The sequence below is a fragment of the Pseudophryne corroboree genome, unplaced genomic scaffold (assembly GCF_028390025.1).
Source record: "Pseudophryne corroboree isolate aPseCor3 unplaced genomic scaffold, aPseCor3.hap2 scaffold_703, whole genome shotgun sequence".
In the NCBI taxonomy this organism is placed as follows: domain Eukaryota; kingdom Metazoa; phylum Chordata; class Amphibia; order Anura; family Myobatrachidae; genus Pseudophryne; species Pseudophryne corroboree.
In genome coordinates, this window is record NW_026970286.1 from 229,195 (window position 1) to 255,106 (window position 25,912).

The 25,912-nt window shown below is 46.4% G+C and overlaps 1 protein-coding gene and 1 non-coding gene across 3 annotated transcripts in view; both read left to right on the forward strand.

Annotated features, from left to right (window-relative positions):
- The window catches only part of FAM117B (family with sequence similarity 117 member B), a 136,704-nt gene that overhangs the window by 56,577 nt on the left and 54,215 nt on the right, over positions 1-25,912 (forward strand). The window contains exons 5-6 of one of the 2 annotated variants that reach the window (XM_063954622.1): positions 867-1,013; positions 1,200-1,271. In XM_063954622.1, coding sequence (XP_063810692.1) covers positions 867-1,013; positions 1,200-1,271 — 219 coding nt within the window. The remainder of the gene's footprint in view (positions 1-866; positions 1,014-1,199; positions 1,272-25,912) is intronic. The other variant, XM_063954623.1, reaches the window with a different exon arrangement.
- LOC135038139 (U5 spliceosomal RNA) lies at positions 13,060-13,174 on the forward strand. Its single transcript, XR_010232541.1, has one exon. It is a non-coding gene; the product is annotated as a U5 spliceosomal RNA (small nuclear RNA).

Here is a 25,912-nt window from a genome sequence, read left to right on the forward strand (position 1 = left end):
TCACATTACTAGTCTATCCGGTTCCTCCATATCAGTACAGCGTATCACATCACCAGTCTGTCCGGTTCCTCCATATCAGTACAGCATATCACATTACCAGTCTGTCCGGTTCCTCCATATCAGTACAGCGTATCACATTACCAGTCTGTCCGGTTCCTCCATATCAGTACAGCGTATTACATTACCAGTCTGTCCAGTTCCTCCATATCAGTACAGCGTATCACATTACCAGTCTGCCCGGTTCCTCCATATCAATACAGCGTATCACATTACCAGTCTTCCCGGTTCCTCTATATCAGTACAGCGTATCACATTACCATTACCAGTCTGTCCGGTTCCTCCATATCAGTACAGTGTATCACATCACCAGTCTGTCCGGTTCCTCCATATCAGTACAGCATATCACATTACCAGTCTGTCCGGTTCCTCTATATCAGTACAGCGTATCACATTACCAGTCTTCCCGGTTCCTCCATATCAGTGCAGCGTATCACATTACCAGTCTGCCCGATTCCTCCATATCCGTACAGCGTATCACATTACTAGTCTGTCCGGTTCCTCCATATCAGTACAGCGTATCACATTGCCAGACGTTACCATTACCAGTCTGTCCGGTTCCTCCATATCAGTACAGCGTATCACATTACCAGTCTGTCCGGTTCCTCCATATCAGTACAGCGTATTACATTACCAGTCTGTCCGGTTCCTCCATATCAGTACAGCGTATCACATAGTCAGACTGTGCGGTTCCTCCATATCAGTACATCGTATCACATTACCAGTCTATCCGGTTCCTCCATATCAGTACAGCGTATCACATTACAAGTCTGTCTGTATAATATATAACGGTGTCTTCATTTCTGCAGACCTCTATGTCCAAGAATGTTCTGACGCCGCTGACTATTCCCATCGGCAAGTCGTCTGGGTCCCGGTTCCGGAACAGCGTGGAGGGTCTGAACCAGGAGATTGAGATCATCATTAAGGAGACTGGGGAGAAGGAGGAGCAGCTGCTGGTAAGTGCGATTCTCCTGATGGTATTGTGTCTTACCATTGAGAGGGCTCTATTCACTTTTCTCCGCTGCACATGGAATCAAGAAGCATTTTTATTTTAAGATTTCACCCTCCATATTATGGGTTTATTAAGGAGGGCGGGTTGCTCCAATATTCATCTTGAAGCATATATCCTTGTGGTTTCCCAGCATGGTGACTGGTCAGGCCTTCCTGATGTCAATGGGAACATTACAATGAGTTTCCTGCATCTGCTTCCCGAGGTGAGTTCTTGCTGTGTGTGCTATTATTTCTCTTCATATTAACCTGACGTGTATTGTTCATGTGTGAGCCTGGAGAACACCGTGTTGCTGCTGTTATTATGGAATGTTCTTGTGTGCCTATAAATTCCTGGACAACGAGCTTCAATCCTTAATGATCCTAGAGGCGAAATCTACTAATGTCTGTGTAATTTCATGTAATGCTTGTGTGTGCCTCATAATCCTCATATAGTGTGTCAAATCTGTGCTGTGACAACCTACTGTATGTGTAATGAGAAATCCAGCGCAAAGGGGGAACGCCCGCCACCGCGTGCCACCCTTCGTGTTCCTGTGCTAGGGGAACACCTGCCATTGTGTGCCGCCTGTGTGTTCCTGTGCTAGGGGAACACCCGCCACCATGTGCCACCCTTCATGTTCCTGTGCTACGGGAACACCTGCCACTGTGTGCCGCCTTGAGTGTTCCTGCGCTAGGGAAATGCCCGCCACCATGTGCAGCCCTGTATGTTCCCGAGCTAGGGAAATGCCCGCCACCATGTTCAGCCCTAGGTGTTCCCGAGCTAGGGAAATGCCCGCCACCATTTGCAGCCCTGTATGTTCCCGAGCTAGGGAAATGCCCTCCACCATGTGCAGCCCTGTATGTTCCCGAGCTAGGGAAATGCCCGCCACCATGTGCAGCCCTGGGTGTTCCCGAGCTAGGGAAATGCCCGCCACCATGTGCAGCCCTGGGTGTTCCCGAGCTAGGGAAATGCCCGCCACCATGTGCAGCCCTGGGTGTTCCTGAGCTAGGGAAATGCCCTCCACCATGTGCTGCCCTGTATGTTCCCGAGCTAGGGAAATGCCCGCCACCATGTGCAGCCCTGGGTGTTCCCGAGCTAGGGAAATGCCCGCCACCATGTGCTGCCGTGGGTGTTCCCGAGCTAGGGAAATGCCCGCCACCATGTGCAGCCCTGTATGTTCCCGAGCTAGGGAAATGCCCGCCACCATGTGCAGCCCTGGGTGTTCCCGAGCTAGGGAAATGCCCGCCACCATGTGCAGCCCTGGGTGTTCCTGAGCTAGGGAAATGCCCTCCACCATGTGCTGCCCTGTATGTTCCCGAGCTAGGGAAATGCCCGCCACCATGTGCTGCCCTGTGTGTTCCTGCGCTAGGGGAACGCCTGCCACCATGTGCAGCCCTGGGTGTTCCTGAGCTAGGGAAATGCCCGCCACCATGTGCTGCCCTGTATGTTCCCGAGCTAGGGAAATGCCCGCCACCATGTGCTGCCCTGTGTGTTCCTGTGCTAGGGGAACGCCCGCCACCATGTGCTGCCCTGTGTGTTCCTGTGCTAGGGGAACGCCCGCCACCATGTGCTGCCCTGTGTGTTCCTGTGCTAGGGGAACGCCTGCCACCATGTGCTGCCCTGTATGTTCCTGTGCTAGGGGAACGCCCGCCACCATGTGCTGCCCTGTGTGTTCCTGTGCTAGGGGAACGCCCGCCACCATGTGCTGCCCTGTGTGTTCCTGTACTAGGGGCCCGCCCGCCACCATGTGCTGCCCTGTATGTTCCTGCGCTAGGGGAACGCCTGCCACCATGTGCAGCCCTGTGTGTTCCTGTACTAGGGGCCCGCCCGCCACCATGTGCTGCCCTGTATGTTCCTGCGCTAGGGGAACGCCTGCCACCATGTGCAGCCCTGTGTGTTCCTGCGCTAGGGGAACGTCCGCCACCCTGTGGCGCCCTCTGTGTTTTTACGCTAGGACTGTTCCGGAGCCATGACGACAGGAGTATGGTTACGGTCTAACAGCTTTAGGACTTTGATAACATAATTGGAAAACGCATCTTCCTAACAGCAACTCTTTAGTGTGATCAATTCTCTATCATGTTACATATTCATGCCAGATGCGTTCCATGTGTGCAGCGTGTTATTTGTTACTCTATTCCGGGATACTGCACCATGGCTTACGTAATACCCTGCCAGATTTGAGGATTCTTCATGTATTTGTAAATATTTAAAAGGTGAAAAGGTGGTGCTCCACAAGGGTGATGCCTTTTAACGCCTTCAGTGGTGACTTTTTGGAATTTGCTCACACCTCCCAGGGCAGGTTTTTGATTTTTATTACCTGCGCGTTGCTAGGGGTTTCATGTTCGTTGCCATGCTTATTGCCAGGGGTTTTATGCTCTGGGATCTTTGTTCGTTGCCACAGGAAATGCTTGTTGCCTAGGGGTAGCTAGGGATGGCCACCAACCATAGATTATTCAAAATAATCGATGGTCTATGACCGATGTTTAATACTTTTATCATCCATAGAAACATAGAATTTGACGGCAGATAAGAACCACTTGGCCCAACTAGTCTGCCTTTTTTTTTTTATTCTTTTGGCAATCTCAACCCTTTTTGAACCTTCATTCTTTGTAAGGATATTCATATGCATATCCTTTAGCATGTTTAAATTGCTCTACAGTCTTAGCCTCTACCACCTCTGATGGGAGGCTATTCCACTTATCCACTACCCTTTCTGTGAAGTAATTTTTCCTGAAATTTCCCCTGAACCTCCCCCCCTCCAGTCTCAGTGTATGTCCTCGAGTTCTAATACTTCTCTTCCTTTGAAGAATGTTTCCCTCCTGAACTTTGTTAAAACCTTTGGTATATTTGAAAGTTTCTATCATGTCCCCCCTTTCCCTTCTCTCCTCCATACTATACATGTTAAGATCTTTTAGCCTTTCCGGGTAAGTTTTGTGATGTCGGCCATGCACCATTTTAGTTGCCCTTCTGTGTACACTCTCTAATGTGTTTATATCCTTCTGGCGATATGGTCTCCAGAACTGGACACAGTATTCCAGATGGGGTCGAACCAATGACCTATACAGTGGCATTATCACTTCTTTCTTTTTCATCCACTAGGGGTCACTGGAGTACTCTTGGGTTATGGACTGGGCGTAGCCGGAAATGGCACATATTTAAATATTTAAATTAGTAACTGGCCATCCCCTCCATAATCCCATAGAGCCTTCAGTATTTTTCTGTGCCTCTAGCGGAAGGTACTGAGGACTGAATGTCCTGCGATTCTTCAAACAAGATTATTTTTCTACCTGATCCCTTCCCAACTTATCAGAGAAGTTCGGGTTAGGGATCATTGGTGCTGCATTAGCAGCAGATGGTCTGCCGGCGCTCATACAAAGGGCCCCGCCATTGACTAAATTCAGCGCAGCTGATTGCAGCCACGGGCTGCACAAGGACGCAGGACGGCGCTTACAGAAAGGTCCCGTCATGGCCTCCGCAGGTGGTGCAGGTACTGAGCGGTAGGCAGCTCTCACTGCCGCCGCTCACTTACTTACTTTTTTTTGTCTATTGCGGGCGGTCAGCTCACGCTGCCGCCCATTATGTGGGGACTGTATATATTTATATACTGTAACTGTAAATCCCCTGCTGCCTGCCACTTGTAAAATCCCTTGCTAATTCTTCACAGGGAGCCAGCGAGCGAACCCCGGCACTGCGCAGGCCGCTCGACGCTTCCTGGGTCACCCGGCGCCGCTGGCCGCTTGCAGGGGTAGCTAGCGAGCAGCTCCCGCCACTACCGCCGGAACGCTCGCCGCTCCCCGTCTCTCCGGATCAGTCCTCCTCCCTACCCCGGTACGGCTCTCGTGGGCTGAGCGGCCGACCTGACCGCGGACAGCTGCTGCCGCGGCCCGCTTTGGCAGCCTCTCACCAATCTCCGACTGCGGTGAAACTTGCATTCCCCGTCTCCCGTCTGCTGAACAACGGGGGGGGGGGGGGAGCAGTGTGGGGGAAATCGGCAGCCATAATAAAGGCTGCACCTGCAAAGAATTCTCTTCTGCAGGAGAGAGAGGGGGGGAGGAAGCCCGCAGGGAGGCTCCAATAACTAAGCTGCGTTTAGGCAGCAAAATCATCAGGAATTTTAAGCCTGTGGCCAATATCAGAGCTCTGTTACATATACAATATAACTGTTGTGTGTGTGTGTGTGTGTGTGTGTGTGTGTGTGTGTGTGTGTGTGTATATATATATATATATATATATATATATATATATATATATATATATATATATATATATATATACACACACACACACACACGTGTGTATATGTGTTTGTGTGTTTACACACTGATAGTATACAGTGTCTGTGTATATACATGTGCATGTATTAATATGTATCTATGTGTATGTGTATATATATATATATATAGATATATATATATATATAGATATATATATGTAGATATATATATATATATAATTTCTCTAACGTCCTAAGTGGATGCTGGGAACTCCGTAAGGACCATGGGGAATAGCGGCTCCGCAGGAGACTGGGCACATCTAAAGAAAGCTTTAGGACTATCTGGTGTGCACTGGCTCCTCCCCCTATGACCCTCCTCCAAGCCCCAGTTAGATCTCTGTGCCCGAACGAGAAGGGTGCACACTAGGGGCTCTCCTGAGCTTCTTAGTGAAAGTTTTAGATTAGGTTTTTTATTTTCAGCGAGACCTGCTGGCAACAGGCTCACTGCATCGAGGGACTAAGGGGAGAAGAAGCGAACTCACCTGCGTGCAGAGTGGATTGGGCTTCTTAGGCTACTGGACATTAGCTCCAGAGGGACGATCACAGGCCCAGCTTGGATGGGTCCCAGAGCCGCGCCGCCGGCCCCCTTACAGAGCCAGAAGGCAGAAGAGGTCCGGAAAATCGGCGGCAGAAGACGTCCTGTCTTCAACAAGGTAGCGCACAGCACTGCAGCTGTGCGCCATTGCTCTCAGCACACTTCACACTTCGGTCACTGAGGGTGCAGGGCGCTGGGGGGGGCGCCCTGAGACGCAATAAAAACACCTTGGATGGCAAAAAAAATGCATCACATATAGCTCCTGGGCTATATGGATGCATTTAACCCCTGCCAGAATCCATAAAAAAGCAGGAGAAAAGTCCGCGAAAAAGGGGCGGAGCCTATCTCCTCAGCACACTGTTGCCATTTTCCCTCACAGCTCCGTTGGAGGGAAGCTCCCTGTCTCTCCCCTGCAGTCACTACACTACAGAAAGGGTTAAAAAAAAGAGAGGGGGGCACTAATTAGGCGCAGTATTAACTATACAGCAGCTATAAGGGGAAAAACACTTATATAAGGTTATCCCTGTATATATATAGCGCTCTGGTGTGTGCTGGCAAACTCTCCCTCTGTCTCCCCAAAGGGCTAGTGGGGTCCTGTCCTCTATCAGAGCATTCCCTGTGTGTGTGCTGTATGTCGGTACTTTTGTGTCGACATGTATGAGGAGAAAAATGATGTGGAGACGGAGCAGATTGCCTGTAATAGTGATGTCACCCCCTAGGGGGTCGACACCTGAGTGGATGAACTGTTGGAAGGAATTACGTGACAGTGTCAGCTCTGTATAAAAGACAGTGGTTGACATGAGACAGCCGGTTACTCAGCTTGTGCCTGTCCAGACGTCTCATAGGCCGTCAGGGGCTCTAAAGCGCCCGTTACCTCAGATGGCAGATAGACGCCGACACGGATACTGACTCCAGTGTCGACAGTGAAGAGACGAATGTGACTTCCAGTAGGGCCACACGTTACATGATTGAGGCAATGAAAAATGTTTTACACATTTCTGATAATACGAGTACCACCAAAAAAGGGGTATTATGTTCAGTGAGGAAAAACTACCTGTAGTTTTCCTGAATCTGAGAAATTAAATGAGGTGTGTGATGATGCGTGGGTTTCCCCCGATAACTACGGATAATTTCTAAAATGTTATTGGCATTATATCCTTTCCCGCCAGAGGTTAGGGTGCGTTGGGAAACACCCCCTAGGGGGGATAAAGCGCTCACACGCTTGTAAGGGCTCTACCTTCGCCTGAGATGGCCGCCCTTAAGGATCCTGCTGATAGAAAGCAGGAGGGTATCCTAAAAGGTATTTACACACATACTGGTGTTATACTGCGACCAGCAATCGCCTCAGCCTGGATGTGCAGTGCTGGGTTGGCGTGGTCGGATTCCCTGACTGAAAATATTGATACCCTAGATAGGGACAGTATATTTTTGCCTATAGAGCATTTAAAAGATGCATTTTTATATATGCGTGATGCACAGCGGAATATTTGCCGACTGGCATCAAGTCTAAGCGCGTTGTCCATTTCTACCAGTAGAGGGTTATGGACACGTCAGTGGTCAGGTGATGCGTATTCCAAACGGCATTTGGAAGTATTGCTTTATTAAGGGAGGAGTTATTTGGGGTCGGTCTTTCAGACCTGGTGGCCACGGCAACAGCTGGGAATTCCACGTTTGTACCCCAGGTCGCCTCTCAACATGAGAAGACGCCGTATTATCAGGCGCAGTCTTTTCGTGGACAAGCGGGCAAAAGGTTCCTCATTTCTGCCCCGTGACAGAGGGAGAGGAAAAAGGCTGCAGAAATCAGCCAGTTCCCAGGAACAGAAACCCTCTCCCGCCTCTGCCAAGCCCTCAGTATACGCTGGGGCTTTACAAGCAGAATCAGGAACGGAGGGGGCCCGTCTCAATGAATTTCAGCGCGCAGTGGGCTCACTCGCAAGTAGACCCCTGGATCCTTCAGGTGATATCTCAGGGGTACAAATTAGAATGCGAGACGTCTCCCCCCTCGCCGTTTCCTAAAGTCGGCTTTACCGATGTCTCCTTCTGACAGGGAGACAGTTTTGGAAGCCATTCACAAGCTGTATTCCCAGCAGGTGATAATCAAGATACCCCTCCTGCAACAGGGAACGGGGTATTATTCCACACTGTTGTGGTACCGAAGCCGGATGGCTCGGTGAGACCGATTCTAAATCTAAAATCTTTGAACACTTACATACAGAGGTTCAAATTCAAGATTGAGTCACTCAGAGCAGTGATTGCGAACCTGGAAGAAGGGGACTATATGATGTCTCGGGACATCAAGGATGCTTACCTTCATGTCAAAATTTACCCTTCTCACCAAGGGTACCTCAGGTTTATGGTACAGAACTGTCACTATCAGTTCAGACGCTGCCGTATGGATGGTACACGGCACCCCGGGTCTTTACCAAGGTAATGGCCGAAATGATGATATTCCTTCGAAGGAAGTGAATTTTAATTATCCCTTCCTTGGACAATTCCCTGATGAGGGTAAGATCCAGGGAACAGTTGGAGGTCGGTGTAGCACTATCTTAGGTAGTGTTGCGGCAGCACGATTGGATTCTCAATATTCCAAAATCGCACCTGGTTCCGACGACGTGTCTTCTGTTCCTAGGGATGATCCTGGACACAGTCCAGAAAAAGGTGTTTCTCCCGGAGGAGAAATCCAGGGAGTTATCCGAGCTAGTCAGGAACCTCCTAAAACCGAGCCAAGTCTCGGTGCATCAATGCACAAGGGTTCTGGGTAAAATGGTGGCTTCCTACGAAGCAATCCCATTCGGCAGATTCCACGCAAGAACTTTCCAGTGGGACCTGCGGGACAAATGGTCCGGATCGCATCTTCAGATGCATCAGCGGATAACCCTGTCACCAAGGACAAGGGTGTCCCTCCTGTGGTGGTTGCAGAGTGCTCATCTTCTAGAGGGCCGCAGATTAGGCATTCAGGACTGGGTCCTGGTGACCACTGATGCCAGCCTGCGAGGCTGGGGAGCAGTCACACAGGGAAGGATTATCCAGGGCTTATGGTCAAGCCTGGAGACATCACTTCACATAAATATCCTGAAGCTAAGGGACATTTACAATGCTCTAAGCTTAGCAAGACCTCTGCTTCAAGGTCAGCCGGTGTTGATCCAGTCGGACAACATCACGGCAGTCACCCACGTAAACAGACAGGGTGGCACAAGAAGCAGGAGGGCAATGGCAGAAGCTGCAAGGATTCTTCGCTGGGCGGAAAATCATGTGATAGCACTGTCAGCAGTATTCATTCCGGGAGTGGACAACTGGGAAGCAGACTTCCTCAGCACGACCTCCACCCGGGAGAGTGGGGACTTCACCCAGAAGTCTTCCACATGATTAAAAACTCGACCGGTATTGCGCCAGGTCCAGGGACCCTCAGGCAATAAGCTGTAGACGCTCTGGTAACACCGTGGGTGTACCAGTCAGGGTATGTGTTCCCTCCTCTGCCTCTCATACCCAAGGTACTGAGATTGATAAGATGGAGAGGAGTAAGCACTATATTCGTGGTTCCGGATTGGCCAAGAAGGACTTGGTAACCGGAACTTCAAGAGATGCTCACGGAGGATCCGTGGCCTCTACCTCTAAGAAGGGACCTGCTCCAGCAAGGACCCTGTCTGTTCCAAGACTTACCGCGGCTGCGTTTGACGGCAGGGCGGTTGAACGCCGGATCCTGAAGGAAAAAGGCATTCCGGATGAAGTCATCCCTATCCTGATCAAAGCCAGGAAGGATGTAACCGCAAAAACATTATCACCGCAATTGGCGAAAATATGTTGCGTGGTGCGAGGCCAGTAAGGCCCGACGGAGGAAATTCAACTGGGTCGATTCCTACATTTCCTGCAAACAGGAGTGTCTATGGGCCTGAAATTGGGGTCCATTAAGGTTCAAATTTCGGCCCTGTCAATTTTCTTCCAAAAAGAACTAGCTTCAGTCCCTGAAGTTCAGAAAGGGGTACTGCATATACAGCCTCCTTTTGTGCCTCCAGTGGCACTTTGGGATCTCAATGTAGTTTTGGGTTCCAAAAGTCACATTGGTTTGAACCACTTAAATCTGTGGAGTTAAAATATCTCACATGGAAAGTGGTCATGCTGTTGGCCCTGGCCTGGGCCAGGCGCGTGTCAGAATTGGCGGCTTTATCCTGAAAAAGCCCTTATCTGATTTTCCATTCGGACAGGGCGGAATTGAGGACTCGTCCTCAGTTTCTCCCCAAGGTGGTTTCAGCGTCTCACCTGAACCAACCTATTGGTGGTGCCTGCGGCTACTAGGGACTTGGAGGCCTCCAAGTTGCTAGACGTTGTCAGTGCCCTGAAAATATATGTTTCCAGGACGGCTGGAGTCAGGAAATCTGACTCGCTGTTTATCCTGTGTGCACCCAACAAGCTGGGTGCTCCTGCTTCTAAGCAGACTATTGCTCGTTGGATTTGTAGTACAATTCAGCTTGCACATTCTGTGGCAGGCCTGCCACAGCCAAAAATCTGTAAATGCCCACTCCACAAGGAAGGTGGGCTCATCTTGGGCGGCTGCCCGAGGGGTCTCGGCTTTACAACTTTGCCGAGCAGCTACTTGGTCAGGAGCAAATACGTTTGTAAAATTCTACAAAATTGATATCCTGGCTGAGGAGGACCTGGAGTTCTCTCATTTGGTGCTGCAGAGTCATCCGCACTCTCCCGCCCGTTTGGGAGCTTTGGTATAATCCCCATGGTCCTTACGGAGTCCCCAGCATCCACTTAGGACGTTAGAGAAAATAAGAATTTACTTACCGATAATTCTATTTCTCATAGTCCGTAGTGGATGCTGGGCGCCCATCCCAAGTGCGGATTGTCTGCAATACTTGTACATAGTTATTGTTACAAAAATCGGGTTATTATTGTTATGAGCCATCTTTCAGAGGCTCCTCTGTTATCATGCTGTTAACTGGGTTCAGATCACAGGTTATACGGTGTGATTGGTGTGGCTGGTATGAGTCTTACCCGGGATTCAAAATCCTTCCTTATTGTGTACGCTCGTCCGGGCACAGTATCCTAACTGAGGCTTGGAGGAGGGTCATAGGGGGAGGAGCCAGTGCACACCAGATAGTCCTAAAGCTTTCTTTAGATGTGCCCAGTCTCCTGCGGAGCCGCTATTCCCCATGGTCCTTACGGAGTCCCCAGCATCCACTACGGACTATGAGAAATAGAATTATCGGTAAGTAAATTCTTATATATATATATATAACACTTGGTGTATCGGCAATCTTGCACTAAGCAAGCACATGGCCGGACACCATTTTAACATTACTTCCTGGTTCTTCCCAGGAAGTTGCTGCCCTACAACACTCTGCCTCTAGAGGAGCCGGGGTGTTAGGAATTTTATTTTCTTGGTTTTGTACAGCACAAGATGAACGTGTGCTGTAATGTAGATTTATACACACTTTATTTACGTGGTACTAAGTCACGGTACTGGTCTATCCTTCTGTACTTGTTTGTCCGTGTACATAAGGAGTAAGGCTAAGACATAGCAGCTTGGCTGCAGAGTCCGTCGGACAAATAAGACTGCACATACGCACTATTGCCGTTCCTCGTTGGGGGAGGCTGGCGTATATACTGACTGTGAACAATTGTTATTATTGTTTTATAATTTGACGGTTTCAATACCCGTCGCAGTGTGTCCTACAGTATACAGCAGTAGGGGTGTTGTTTAACCTGGTTTGGGCCCGGTTTTCGCTTAACAGGGCAGTGGTTGCATGGCAATACAGTTCACGTTTGCCCTACAAGAAGCACACCTTACGCTTCGCGCTGATCACACTTGTGAATCTGCTCAACAGTTTCTGTGGATGTCAGCCGGTTTAGTTCTCGCTTTTCAGTTTCACTAGTGCGGCACGACGTGCTTTTTCGCTACGTGCTTAACAGGACGGTGTCCGTTTCTAAACGAGAATAGAAACATTACCTTACGCTGCCCACATGTTTCGTCCTGTCTTGGACAAATTCCTGAATAAATAGATTCAGGATATAGTCGTTACATCTCGGTCCTTTCGGGCCCGTGCTACAGAAACAGCCACAGGCGGGTCAGGTGGTAGTGAACGTGGTTTTCGATAACCTCTACCTGTCTGATTGTTGTCAATATACGGTTAAAGTGCTGCCACCTACTTCCACGCATCTTTAACCAGGGTTCAGTGGCGTTTACAGCTAAGCCACTGAAAAGCCAGGGCTAGAATGAGTTCCAGGCCATCGCCGATCGTCAGTTGTGGGCATCCACAGTTGGGGGATCCGCAATTTTTGGGTTCGCAGTTTACCAGACAAAGGTTGCTTGTTTTCCACCATTGCAATTTGCAAGACGGGTCTGCCTGGGTCATAAGATGCGGTTCTGCACACCGCCATACAAGCTCTAGTAGATTGAGCATTTTGACTGCAGTCAACAACATTATTCCAGTTTGGGGTAGTTCCAAAGCTGGCTGAATCTGTCAGTCCGATACTGACCCTTCAGGTCAATCAGGGCGTCGCTTATACTACACATTCATGAATACCTGCAGTTGGTGACTACAGGTTGGAAATCACAGTGATTCTGGATTTCAACAAGAATAGGTACTTAGACGCATCAGGCCTACTTAAGTTGGCAGTAAAAACCATTCTCGCTTTCAAGCGCTACCGGTTTGGCTTCGTATGGCGCCTAGGGTTGTCACAAGTAATGGCTATCGTGATAGCTCATCCCTGGAAGTGGTAACAGTTCAGTGTTTTGCAGATCTGCTCATTAAAGCTCAGTCTCAAAACTTCGTCATGCAACGGCCCTTACTAACGTACAAGGGTGTCGTTCAGCACGGTTAGATTGTTAACCTAGAGATATCAAGCCTCATTCCGTAATAACGGACTCATGCATAGGGATAATTCCGTGATTGCACGGATTTACCTGCCTGAACATACCTCACAAACTGTTCGTCATCACGTACAGTTCGTACGCAAGCCACGGACAGTCTTGATCCGTTTGGCCTTTTGCCTATTGGTAAGGAGAGTGACGTCTTTCGACGCACTCTACTTCGCAAGGAGTCACTCAGGTCATTTTCACCTGGAAGTTCTTGCACGCTCCTACAAAATAGTACGGTTGTCTCTAAGGGCCAGAGTTTCACTACTCTAGTGGCTCCAAGTACATAATTTTTACCGCAGGGACAATGTTCGGCGTCTGGAATTGGATAATTCCAAATATGAATACTCTGGTTTCTCTTCAGATCGAATAAATCTTTCGCCTTTTACTAAAGATTTCCGTGGAGAAGAACAACCATGAGTTTCATGTAAATTTTTGATGCCCGGCTGCTGCTGGGCTTAAACGCGAGTCTCAGAGGTTGGGGACCTGGGGTCCCAAATGATTAACTTCACAAATCACGGAGATTTCGGTCAAACGCGCTGCGGCAAGCGGGCCACATGCTCCGTTCTCAGACTGTCCAAGTGCGGTCAGACAACACAACGGCGATCGCATACATCACCGATCAAGGACGGAATCGAAGTCGCATGACCATGCGGCAGGTTGCTCGATGGTCATTCTGGGAGTGAACAGCTGGAAGGCATCTTATTCCAGGACAATGAGCATTGAATTCTTAAGTGTTCCAGATGTTGGTCCAGCGTTGGAGTTACCCACAGGGGTATCTATGGGCATCTCGCAAAAAAAAAAACAACAAAAAAAAAACATCCAAGTATGTGTCCATCCCAGTATGTGTCCAGTACAAGGGCTCCGAAGGCAGCAGCAGTAGATGCTCTGATGCTCTCACGATCGCGTGGCTGTACAGCATTGTGAATCTGTTACAACGGTTACGCTGCTTCCTCGGGTACTAAAATGGATCATACAAGACTCCATGACAGTCATACTAGTGGCGCCACATTGGCTTCGGAGGCCATGATTCTTGGATCTCCGCGAACTACTCGCAGCCGATCCTTCACCGCTCTCGCCACGTCCGGACCTATCCCACTAGGGTCAGTTCTTTTACCCCGTTTTAGCGCGGCAGCGTTTCACGGGGTGGCTGTTCAAAGCGCTCTCAAGAACGGAGGGCATTCCAGAATCTGGTATACAAACCATGTTAGGGGCTGGGAAGCCAGTACGGCAGCTCATTATCACAAGGTTTAGCGTGCCTCTATAGGTTGGTGTGACGCTCAGAAGCTTCCAACATCATTTTCAAGTTATCCCATCTTTTAATATTTTTACAAATGGGTTTGGTGAAGGATTATATTCTACACTCAAGGTGCAGGTCTCTGCATGTCAATTTACCTGCAAAGGTGTTTGGCTCCTTTGCCGATTGTACACACTTTCCTGCACGGTGTCCTCAGACGACCTCCATTTATACCACCTACAGCGCCATGGGACGTGATCTGGTTTTACCACCTACAGCGCCAGGGGACGTGATCTGGTTTTAGCTTTTTTATTTACAGTCTTCATTTGTTGATTTCTTACAACAAGTGGATGTTACGTTTATCAATTGGTAAACACTTTTCTCTTAGCCTTAGCCTCTCAGCAAGGCGTGTTTTTAACATAGGGTGGCTTGCATGTCAAGGCCCCAAATCTGGTGTTTTATGGTCATAGGGCGGAACTTCGCACAAATTCCGTGTTCCAGTCAAAGATCGTATAATGTCACACATCAACTAATTAATGTAGTTCCTCGGTTATCAATATGTTCGAGAACTTAAGTTACTTTGAATGTGGTACGCGCACTACGCGTTTATGTAACCCAAACAATTGTACGTAGAACAGACACATTGTTCTCTATAATGTAGTGAAGATGGCTTTACAAGCTTCCAAGCAGTCCTTATGTCATACGTCAGGCTTAGCTTCATAATAGGCTACAACGCCTACATCAAGGTCAGACCATTCCAAACGTTCTAGTGAACATCATAAGCGGGCTTCAACCGCCTACATCAGTGTCGGACCATTCCATACGTTCTTTGGGAACGTTAGGAGCAGCAGGTCGTGGAGTTTCTACGAAACAGCGTAGACAAGCTGCTACATGGTCATCAGTGCATGACCATCAGTGCGCATGTTGGTGCGCTTTTACAGGTTGGCTACGTTTGCGGCATCAGCATTTAGCTTTGGCCGTCTAGTATTACAGGTGCCAAACTGCTCTCCCGCCCAAGGGGGAAACTTTGGTACGTCCCAAGAGTACTCCAGTGACCCCTAGTGGATGAAAAAGAAAATAGGATTTTGGTACTTACCAGGTAAATCCTTTTCTTTGAATCCATAGGGGGCACTGGACGCCCACCCAGAGCAGTTTACCTGTCTTGTGGTAAGGTCTGTGGATCTTATGGTAACACTTCATCACCAATGCATTCGATGTTATGGTATCAACTGATTGTTATCAGTTCCGTTATGTGTCAACTTTAGGGTTGACCATTATATTATAATGTTATAGGTGCATATAATGTTATATGTAATTCTCTATGGTTCATCCTCTCTATCACTCCTGTTCGGCCCAGTAAAAATACTGAAGGCTCTATGGGATTATGGAGGGGATGGCCAGTTACTAATTTAAATATTTAAATATGTGCCATTTCCGGCTACGCCCAGTCCATAACCCAAGAGTACTCCAGTGCCCCCTATGGATTCAAAGAAAAGGATTTACCTGGTAAGTACCAAAATCCTATTTTCTCTAACGTCCTAGTGGATGCTGGGGACTCCGTAAGGACCATGGGGAATAGACGGGCTCCGCAGGAGACTGGGCACTCCAAGAAAGATTTAGTATTACTGGTGTGCATTGGCTCCTCCCTCTATGCCCCTCCTCCAGACCTCAGTTAGAATCTGTGCCCGGACAGAGCTGGGTGCATTTAAGTGAGCTCTCCTGAGCTTGCTAATAAGAAAGTATTTTAGTTAGGTTTTTTATTTTCAGAGAGCTTCTGCTGGCAACAGACTCTCTGCTACGTGGGACTGAGGGGAGAGAAGCAAACCTACTAACTGCGGCTAGGTTGCGCTTCTTTGGCTACTGGACACCATTAGCTCCAGAGGGATCGAACACAGGAACCTAACCTTGGTCGTCCGTTCCTGGAGCCGCGCCGCCGTCCCCCTCGCAGAGCCAGAAGACAGAAGCCGGCGGGTTGAAGCAAGAAGACGTCAAAATCGGCGGCAGAAGACTCCTGTCTTCATATGAGGTAGCACACAGCACTGCAGCTGTGCGCCATTGCGCCCACACTAACCCACACACTCCGGTCACTGTAGGGTGCAGGGCGCAGGGGAGGGCGCCCTGGGCAGCAATTGATTACCTCCTGGCAAAAAGCAGCATATATACAGTTGGACACTGTTATATGCATGAGCCCCCGCCATTAATTTTACACAATCGCGGGAGAAGCCCGCCGCTGAGGGGGCGGGGCCTTCTTCCTCAGCATTCACCAGCGCCATTTTCTCTCCACCGCTCCGCTGAGAGGAGGCTCTCCCCTGCAGAAGCACGATAGAGAGGGTGAAAAAGAGAGGGGGGGGCACATAAATTTGGCGTAAAAACAATATATACAGCAGCTACTGGGTTAACACTAAGTTACTGTGTGATTCCTGGGTCATATAGCGCTGGGGTGTGTGCTGGCATACTCTCTCTCTGTCTCTCCAAAGGGCCTTGTGGGGGAACTGTCTTCAAATAGAGCATCCCCTGTGTGTGTGGTGTGTCGGTACGTGTGTGTCGACATGTCTGAGGTAAAAGGCTCCCCTAAGGAGGAGATAGGGCAAATATGTGTGAGAGAGGGTGTCTCCATCGACAACGCCGACACCTGTTTGGATATGTGTAAGTGCTGAGGTGAATTTATTGCACAAAAGATTAGAGAACAGACAGGAAATCTACCCATGTCTGTCCCTATGTCGCAGAGACCTTCAGAGTCTCACAATGCTCACTATCCAAAATAATAAACACTGATATCGACACGGAGTTTGACTCCAGTGTCGACTACGATAATGCAAAGTTACAGCCAAAATGGCTGAAAGGTATTCAATATATGATTATTGTAATAAAAGATGATTTGCATATCACTGATGACTCATCTGTCCCTGACACAAGGGTACACATGTTAAGGGGAAGAAAGCTGAGGTAAATTTCCCTCCTCTCATGAGGAAAAAGAGCGGGAATCTCCAGACAAGAGACTGCAGCTTCCCACAAAAAAATCTCCGGCAGTATCCTTTCCCCACTAGGGCCAGGATGTGATGGGAATCTTCCCCTAGGGTGTCACGTTTGCACAGAAGGTAGCACTAGCCATTCTCAGGGATCCTGCAGATAGCGTGCACATTCTAGTACACTACTCAGACCGGCGATTGTGTCGGCATGGGTTTATAGCGCTGTGGCAGCGTGGACAGGTACCTTATCAGCAGAGATTGAGACCCTAGTATGCATATAGATATAATATATATAGATATATAGATATATATATATATATATATATATATATATATATATATACACATCCACAGTATGTCGGCACTCAGTGTATAGGTATCCAGCTGCTCCGGTGCCTCTCAAACAGATAAACATCCAGCAAAGAAAAGATGGCACTCAGAGACTATTTTGAAATGGTGAAAGAAGATAACTGTATTGAGATGTTACAGCATCTAACGTTTTCGGAGCAGTTGCCCCGTCCTCAGGATAACATCTACAGCAAAACATACATGGACAACACATACATAAATACCCTTACCTGTCCCTCATGTTCCCGCTCCGTCCAGCGCTCAGACCGCACGCCCACCGGAACCACTGCTCACTGAACTTCCTGGTGCGTGGCCCCTGTTGCTGTGGTAACCGCAAAGCATGCGTTCCACAGACAGCTTCCTGCGCTCCAGCAGCGCAGCCGAGGACACCGAATGGGATCACGGCACAAGAGCTGCAGGGAGAGGGAACACATAAGAAAACCAACATATAAAATATATACAGACATTTCAGAGGATACAAACAGGATCAGGAATAGTATAATTTAGTTTAACCCATTATAATACCATAAGTAATAAAAACCGAAAGATTACAGTGACAAACAACCAAATCACAGTAAACTATTCCAATTGATCTTTTCGTTTAGCCCCATAGGGCTCGTAGTGCCCAGACGAACGATCCAACGGGATTCTTTTATTAATAATTGTTTGGCACGGTCACCACCCCGAAGGGAAACAGGTACATGATCTATAATGTAGTATTTTAGATCGTCGAGTGTGTGACCTGCCAGTTTAAAATGTCGGGATACTGGCTGATCAATATCTTTCCCATTTAGGGTCATATTGATCGCCGACCTGTGGGCATTCATTCTCTCCCTGAATTTCCTGGTAGTCTGGCCGATATAATAAAGGCCACAAGGACACACGATAATGTACACTACAAAAGTAGTCGTACAAGTGAGGACAAACCTGATGTCAAAGATTTTATCAAGATGGGGATGTTTAAAATTTTTACATGCTACCATATATTTGCAAGTAGTGCAATTAAGGCATTTATAACAGCCTGGGGGTTTGGTATATACATTAACCGGTTTTTTGATCCCAAGATCTGTAATATCAGCATGAACTAGTCTATCACGTAAATTACTACCTCGTTTGAACGCTGCCAGAGGTCTCATGTTTTTAAAGACAGGGAGTTCCTTGTCTGAGCTCACAATGGGCCAGAGTGCATTAGTGGCTCTCCGAATAATGGGGCTGGCTGTGGTGAAATTGCTCACCCAGGGAATAACCCTGTCGTGAGAACGTTTAACAGGTTGTAATAAGCTGGCCCTATCCATCTGAAGAACCTGCTTTTTTTGTTCCTCTAGGGCTAAAGGACAATATCCCCTGTCTCTAAATTTAACTATAAGTTCATCCAGGGCTTCTGGCAAACGATCAGGATCGCTAGTGATGCGTGCAAAGCGCATCATTTGTGATAACGGCAACCCTTTTTTTAAAGCTGCCGGATGATGACTAGATGCCCTCAAAAACGTGTTCCTGTCGGTACATTTAGAAAAAACTTCTGTTGTAATTTTACCATTGTTAACAGACACCAGTACATCAAGGAAGTTGGCACTACTAGTACTATGGGTATAGGTAAATTTAATAGGTGAGTCAAAACTATTAATGGAAGTCATCAATTGTACAAACCGCTCCTCACCCCCGGTCCACAGAAGAAACACGTCATCTATGTACCGGGTGAAGAACAGTATGTACTGACTAACATCAATGTCACTGAAAAACATATCGGCCTCCTGAAAAAACATGAAAATATTCGCATACGAGGGGCCCACAGGAGATCCCATGGCACACCCTCGTAATTGAAGAAAAAAACCCCCATCAAACAAAAAATAATTGCGCCTTAATGTTAATTCCAACAAAGTCAAAAAAAGTACATGATTGAAGCTTGATGTAGGAAGATGATTTTCCAAGAACCGTTTCATTGCAATAAGTCCACCCTCATGGGGGATAGAGGTGTACAGACTAGATACATCCAAACAGCATAACAAGGTGCCACTTGGTATGCTGTCAATGTCCTTAAGATGATTCAAAAAGGAAGTTGTATCTTTCAAAAATGTTTTTTCTTTCAATAGAAGTGGCTGAAGGATACTATCCAATAATTGAGAGACAGGCTGTAACAATGAGTCCCTGGCAGAGATTATAGGTCTGCCAGGAGGCTCCCTCAAGTTTTTATGTATTTTCGGTAAAGTGTACAGCACTGGCACTTTAGGGTGCTGGACACAGAGAGCTTTAAATACTTTTTGTGGAATTTTATTCTCATTGTGTGCCTTCTCTAAAATTTGAAACAATTCTTTTTGATAGACAGCCGTCGGATCCATACTCAGTTTCATATAGACTTCACGATCTTGTAGCTGACGTTGGATTTCCAATCTGTATTTGTCAAGGTCTTGGATTACTATGGCCCCGCCTTTGTCGGCGGGTCTGATGACAATGTCCTGGTATGAGGCAAGATCTTTCAAAGCCAGGTATTCCACTTTAGAAAGATTGGGACGTACTTGACAAGGGGTAGACGTGAATCTATTCACCGACTCGTCCAGCAAACGGTTAAAAGTTTTTAGGGAAGCGTTAGTAGATATTGGATCGTAGTTGGACCTTGAGGCTGACTTCAAAAAAGAAGAAAAAGCATTCTCTTCCTGTGTGGAAGTGTTAAATTGATAATGTTCCTTCAAACGTAGTTTCCTGGAAAAATTATGTAGATTGACTTTCCAGTCAAAGTCATTATGTTTATTAGTGGGAACAAAACTAAGTCCCAGATTCAATACTTTTGATTCACTAGGAGTCAAAGACCGTCTAGACAAGTTAAAAATCAAGTTTTCTTTTTGTTCAACAATGTGACTTTTCTGGGTTCTCTTGTTCTGACCACCCCGGCGGGTGGGAGCGACTCGTTTTGACGTCTCGCCTCCTTTTCTGGTTGATCTAAAGGGACCGCAGATTGAGACCCTTGATCCTCCGAGTCGGAGAACCTGAAGTCACTGTCGCTACTTGATTTATTCCGGTCAGCTCTTACTCCCTGTGTTCTTTTCTGCCAGGGTCTTCGTTTTTTGCCACCATCCATTGTTGATTGAGTAGTCTCACCGCCATATAACCATTTGTACACGCGGTTATCATCGTAGTCTGAATCAACAGCAAATTTCTTGTTCCTCTTGAATTTTAATAAATCTGTGCGATAACGGTCACACTGGGTCTGTAATTTTTGAAGCCAATCATGGCTAACATCCTCTTCAAGCTTCTGGCGATTATCTTTCTCGAAAGCGGTAATTTTTGATCTAATGGCAGAAAGTTCTTTATTAGCTTCATCTACCACCAGGATCATGAGGTCGAATGCGCACTTATTGAGGATAGCAATCCACTTCCTCACAAAATCAGGATTATTTCTTCCTATCGTCGGGACATTCCTGACCCTGAAACCTCGTGGTATCTTGTGTTCTCTAAAATAATTCGATAAAGTGACACTGTGCAATAAAAAGTCCGTTTCACGTTTTTTCATTTTCAGCAGCTGGAAATAGATGTCGGAGGACATCTATTTCCAGCTGCTGAAAATGAAAAAACGTGAAACGGACTTTTTATTGCACAGTGTCACTTTATCGAATTATTTTAGAGAACACAAGATACCACGAGGTTTCAGGGTCAGGAATGTCCCGACGATAGGAAGAAATAATCCTGATTTTGTGAGGAAGTGGATTGCTATCCTCAATAAGTGCGCATTCGACCTCATGATCCTAGTGGTAGATGAAGCTAATAAAGAACTTTCTGCCATTAGATCAAAAATTACCGCTTTCGAGAAAGATAATCGCCAGAAGCTTGAAGAGGATGTTAGCCATGATTGGCTTCAAAAATTACAGACCCAGTGTGACCGTTATCGCACAGATTTATTAAAATTCAAGAGGAACAAGAAATTTGCTGTTGATTCAGACTACGATGATAACCGCGTGTACAAATGGTTATATGGCGGTGAGACTACTCAATCAACAATGGATGGTGGCAAAAAACGAAGACCCTGGCAGAAAAGAACACAGGGAGTAAGAGCTGACCGGAATAAATCAAGTAGCGACAGTGACTTCAGGTTCTCCGACTCGGAGGATCAAGGGTCTCAATCTGCGGTCCCTTTAGATCAACCAGAAAAGGAGGCGAGACGTCAAAACGAGTCGCTCCCACCCGCCGGGGTGGTCAGAACAAGAGAACCCAGAAAAGTCACATTGGTGAACAAAAAGAAAACTTGATTTTTAACTTGTCTAGACGGTCTTTGACTCCTAGTGAATCAAAAGTATTGAATCTGGGACTTAGTTTTGTTCCCACTAATAAACATAATGACTTTGACTGGAAAGTCAATCTACATAATTTTTCCAGGAAACTACGTTTGAAGGAACATTATCAATTTAACACTTCCACACAGGAAGAGAATGCTTTTTCTTCTTTTTTGAAGTCAGCCTCAAGGTCCAACTACGATCCAATATCTACTAACGCTTCCCTAAAAACTTTTAACCGTTTGCTGGACGAGTCGGTGAATAGATTCACGTCTACCCCTTGTCAAGTACGTCCCAATCTTTCTAAAGTGGAATACCTGGCTTTGAAAGATCTTGCCTCATACCAGGACATTGTCATCAGACCCGCCGACAAAGGCGGGGCCATAGTAATCCAAGACCTTGACAAATACAGATTGGAAATCCAACGTCAGCTACAAGATCGTGAAGTCTATATGAAACTGAGTATGGATCCGACGGCTGTCTATCAAAAAGAATTGTTTCAAATTTTAGAGAAGGCACACAATGAGAATAAAATTCCACAAAAAGTATTTAAAGCTCTCTGTGTCCAGCACCCTAAAGTGCCAGTGCTGTACACTTTACCGAAAATACATAAAAACTTGAGGGAGCCTCTTGGCAGACCTATAATCTCTGCCAGGGACTCATTGTTACAGCCTGTCTCTCAATTATTGGATAGTATCCTTCAGCCACTTCTATTGAAAGAAAAAACATTTTTGAAAGATACAACTTCCTTTTTGAATCATCTTAAGGACATTGACAGCATACCAAGTGGCACCTTGTTATGCTGTTTGGATGTATCTAGTCTGTACACCTCTATCCCCCATGAGGGTGGACTTATTGCAATGAAACGGTTCTTGGAAAATCATCTTCCTACATCAAGCTTCAATCATGTACTTTTTTTGACTTTGTTGGAATTAACATTAAGGCGCAATTATTTTTTGTTTGATGGGGTTTTTTTTCTTCAATTACGAGGGTGTGCCATGGGATCTCCTGTGGCCCCCTCGTATGCGAATATTTTCATGTTTTTTCAGGAGGCCGATATGTTTTTCAGTGACATTGATGTTAGTCAGTACATACTGTTCTTCACCCGGTACATAAATGACGTGTTTCTTCTGTGGACCGGGGGTGAGGAGCGGTTTGTACAATTGATGACTTCCATTAATAGTTTTGACTCACCTATTAAATTTACCTATACCCATAGTACTAGTAGTGCCAACTTCCTTGATGTACTGGTGTCTGTTAACAATGGTAAAATTACAACAGAAGTTTTTTCTAAATGTACCGACAGGAACACGTTTTTGAGGGCATCTAGTCATCATCCGGCAGCTTTAAAAAAAGGGTTGCCGTTATCACAAATGATGCGCTTTGCACGCATCACTAGCGATCCTGATCGTTTGCCAGAAGCCCTGGATGAACTTATAGTTAAATTTAGAGACAGGGGATATTGTCCTTTAGCCCTAGAGGAACAAAAAAAGCAGGTTCTTCAGATGGATAGGGCCAGCTTATTACAACCTGTTAAACGTTCTCACGACAGGGTTATTCCCTGGGTGAGCAATTTCACCACAGCCAGCCCCATTATTCGGAGAGCCACTAATGCACTCTGGCCCATTGTGAGCTCAGACAAGGAACTCCCTGTCTTTAAAAACATGAGACCTCTGGCAGCGTTCAAACGAGGTAGTAATTTACGTGATAGACTAGTTCATGCTGATATTACAGATCTTGGGATCAAAAAACCGGTTAATGTATATACCAAACCCCCAGGCTGTTATAAATGCCTTAATTGCACTACTTGCAAATATATGGTAGCATGTAAAAATTTTAAACATCCCCATCTTGATAAAATCTTTGACATCAGGTTTGTCCTCACTTGTACGACTACTTTTGTAGTGTACATTATCGTGTGTCCTTGTGGCCTTTATTATATCGGCCAGACTACCAGGAAATTCAGGGAGAGAATGAATGCCCACAGGTCGGCGATCAATATGACCCTAAATGGGAAAGATATTGATCAGCCAGTATCCCGACATTTTAAACTGGCAGGTCACACACTCGACGATCTAAAATACTACATTATAGATCATGTACCTGTTTCCCTTCGGGGTGGTGACCGTGCCAAACAATTATTAATAAAAGAATCCCGTTGGATCGTTCGTCTGGGCACTACGAGCCCTATGGGGCTAAACGAAAAGATCAATTGGAATAGTTTACTGTGATTTGGTTGTTTGTCACTGTAATCTTTCGGTTTTTATTACTTATGGTATTATAATGGGTTAAACTAAATTATACTATTCCTGATCCTGTTTGTATCCTCTGAAATGTCTGTATATATTTTATATGTTGGTTTTCTTATGTGTTCCCTCTCCCTGCAGCTCTTGTGCCGTGATCCCATTCGGTGTCCTCGGCTGCGCTGCTGGAGCGCAGGAAGCTGTCTGTGGAACGCATGCTTTGCGGTTACCACAGCAACAGGGGCCACGCACCAGGAAGTTCAGTGAGCAGTGGTTCCGGTGGGCGTGCGGTCTGAGCGCTGGACGGAGCGGGAACATGAGGGACAGGTAAGGGTATTTATGTATGTGTTGTCCATGTATGTTTTGCTGTAGATGTTATCCTGAGGACGGGGCAACTGCTCCGAAAACGTTAGATGCTGTAACATCTCAATACAGTTATCTTCTTTCACCATTTCAAAATAGTCTCTGAGTGCCATCTTTTCTTTGCTGGATATATATATATATATATATATATATATATATATATATATATATATATATATATACAGGTTGCGTATCCCTTATCCAAAATGCTTGGGACCAGAGGTATTTTGGATATCGGATTTTTCCGTATTTTGGAATAATTGCATACCATAATGAGATATCATGGTGATGGGACCTAAATCTTAGCACAGAATGCATTTATGTTACATATACACCTTATACACACAGCCTGAAGGTAATTTTAGCCAATATTTTTTATAACTTTGTACATTAAACAAAGTGTGTGTACATTCACACAATTCATTTATGTTTCATATACACCTTATACACACATCCTGAAGGTCATTTAATACAATATTTTTAATAACTTTGTGTATTAAACAAAGTTTGTGTACATTGAGTCATCAAAAAACAAAGGTTTCACTATCTCGCGCTCACTCAAAAAAGTCCGTATTTTGGAATATTTGGATATGGGATACTCAACCTGTATGTATATATGTGTGTGTATATGTGTGTGTGTGTGTGTGTGTATATATATATATATATATATATATATATATATATCAGAATTACCAGCTATAGCTGTGGAGACCAGGTCCGAGAACCCTTCTCCACACAATCCTCAGCCTTCCATATGCCTCTTAAGTCGGCATCATCTGTCCATTGCATATTCTACAGGACACGTCAAGCAGAAATCGACAAAGCTTTGACTCTAGGACCCAGTATACTCATGTCTCTTTGGGCATGTTTTATATATATACCTATCTCTTAAGACAGCATCTTTAATATAAATATATATATATATATATATATATATATATATATATATATATATATATATAATATTCCTGCACAGCCTGGGAAAGCACAACATTATCAAATGCAGCCTTTCGAATAAAGAAACAAAGTCCGAGGTGCGTCCTTTCTTGCCAGAGGCGGGGGCAGAGGAAAGAAGCTGCACAACACAGCTAGTTCCCAGGAACAGAAGTCCTCCCCGGCCTCTACAAAAATCCACCGTATGTCGCTGGGGCTCCACAGGCGGAGCTAGGCCCGGTGGGGGCACGCCTTCGTGAGTTCAGCCACAAGTGGGTTCACTCCCTGTTAGATCCCTGGGCAATAGATATTGTGTCTCAGGGATACAAGCTGGACTTTGAGAAGATGCCCCCTCACCGACGGCCCTGCCAGCTTCCCCCCATGAGAGGGAAACAGTGTTAACTGCAATTCACAAATTGTATCTTCAACAGGTGGTGGTCAAGGTTCCCCTCCTTCAACAAGGAGGGGGTTATTATTCGACCATGTTGTAGTCCCGAAACCAGACGGTTCGGTCGGACCCATATTAAATTTAAAATCCCTGAACATATACCTGAAAAGGTTCAAGTTCAAGATGGAATCGCTAAGAGCGGTTATTGCAAGCCTGAAAGGGGGAGATTTTATGGTGACTCGGGACATAAAGGATGCATACCTTCATGTCCCCATTTATCCACCTCATCAGGCGTACCTCAGAATTGCGGTACGGGATTGTCATTACCAATTTCTTGGTCTCTCCACGGCCTTGAGAATATTCACCAAGGTAATGGCGGAAATGATGGTGCTCCTGCGGAAACAAGGTGTCACTATTATCACGTACTTGGACGATCTCCTCATAAAAGCGAGAT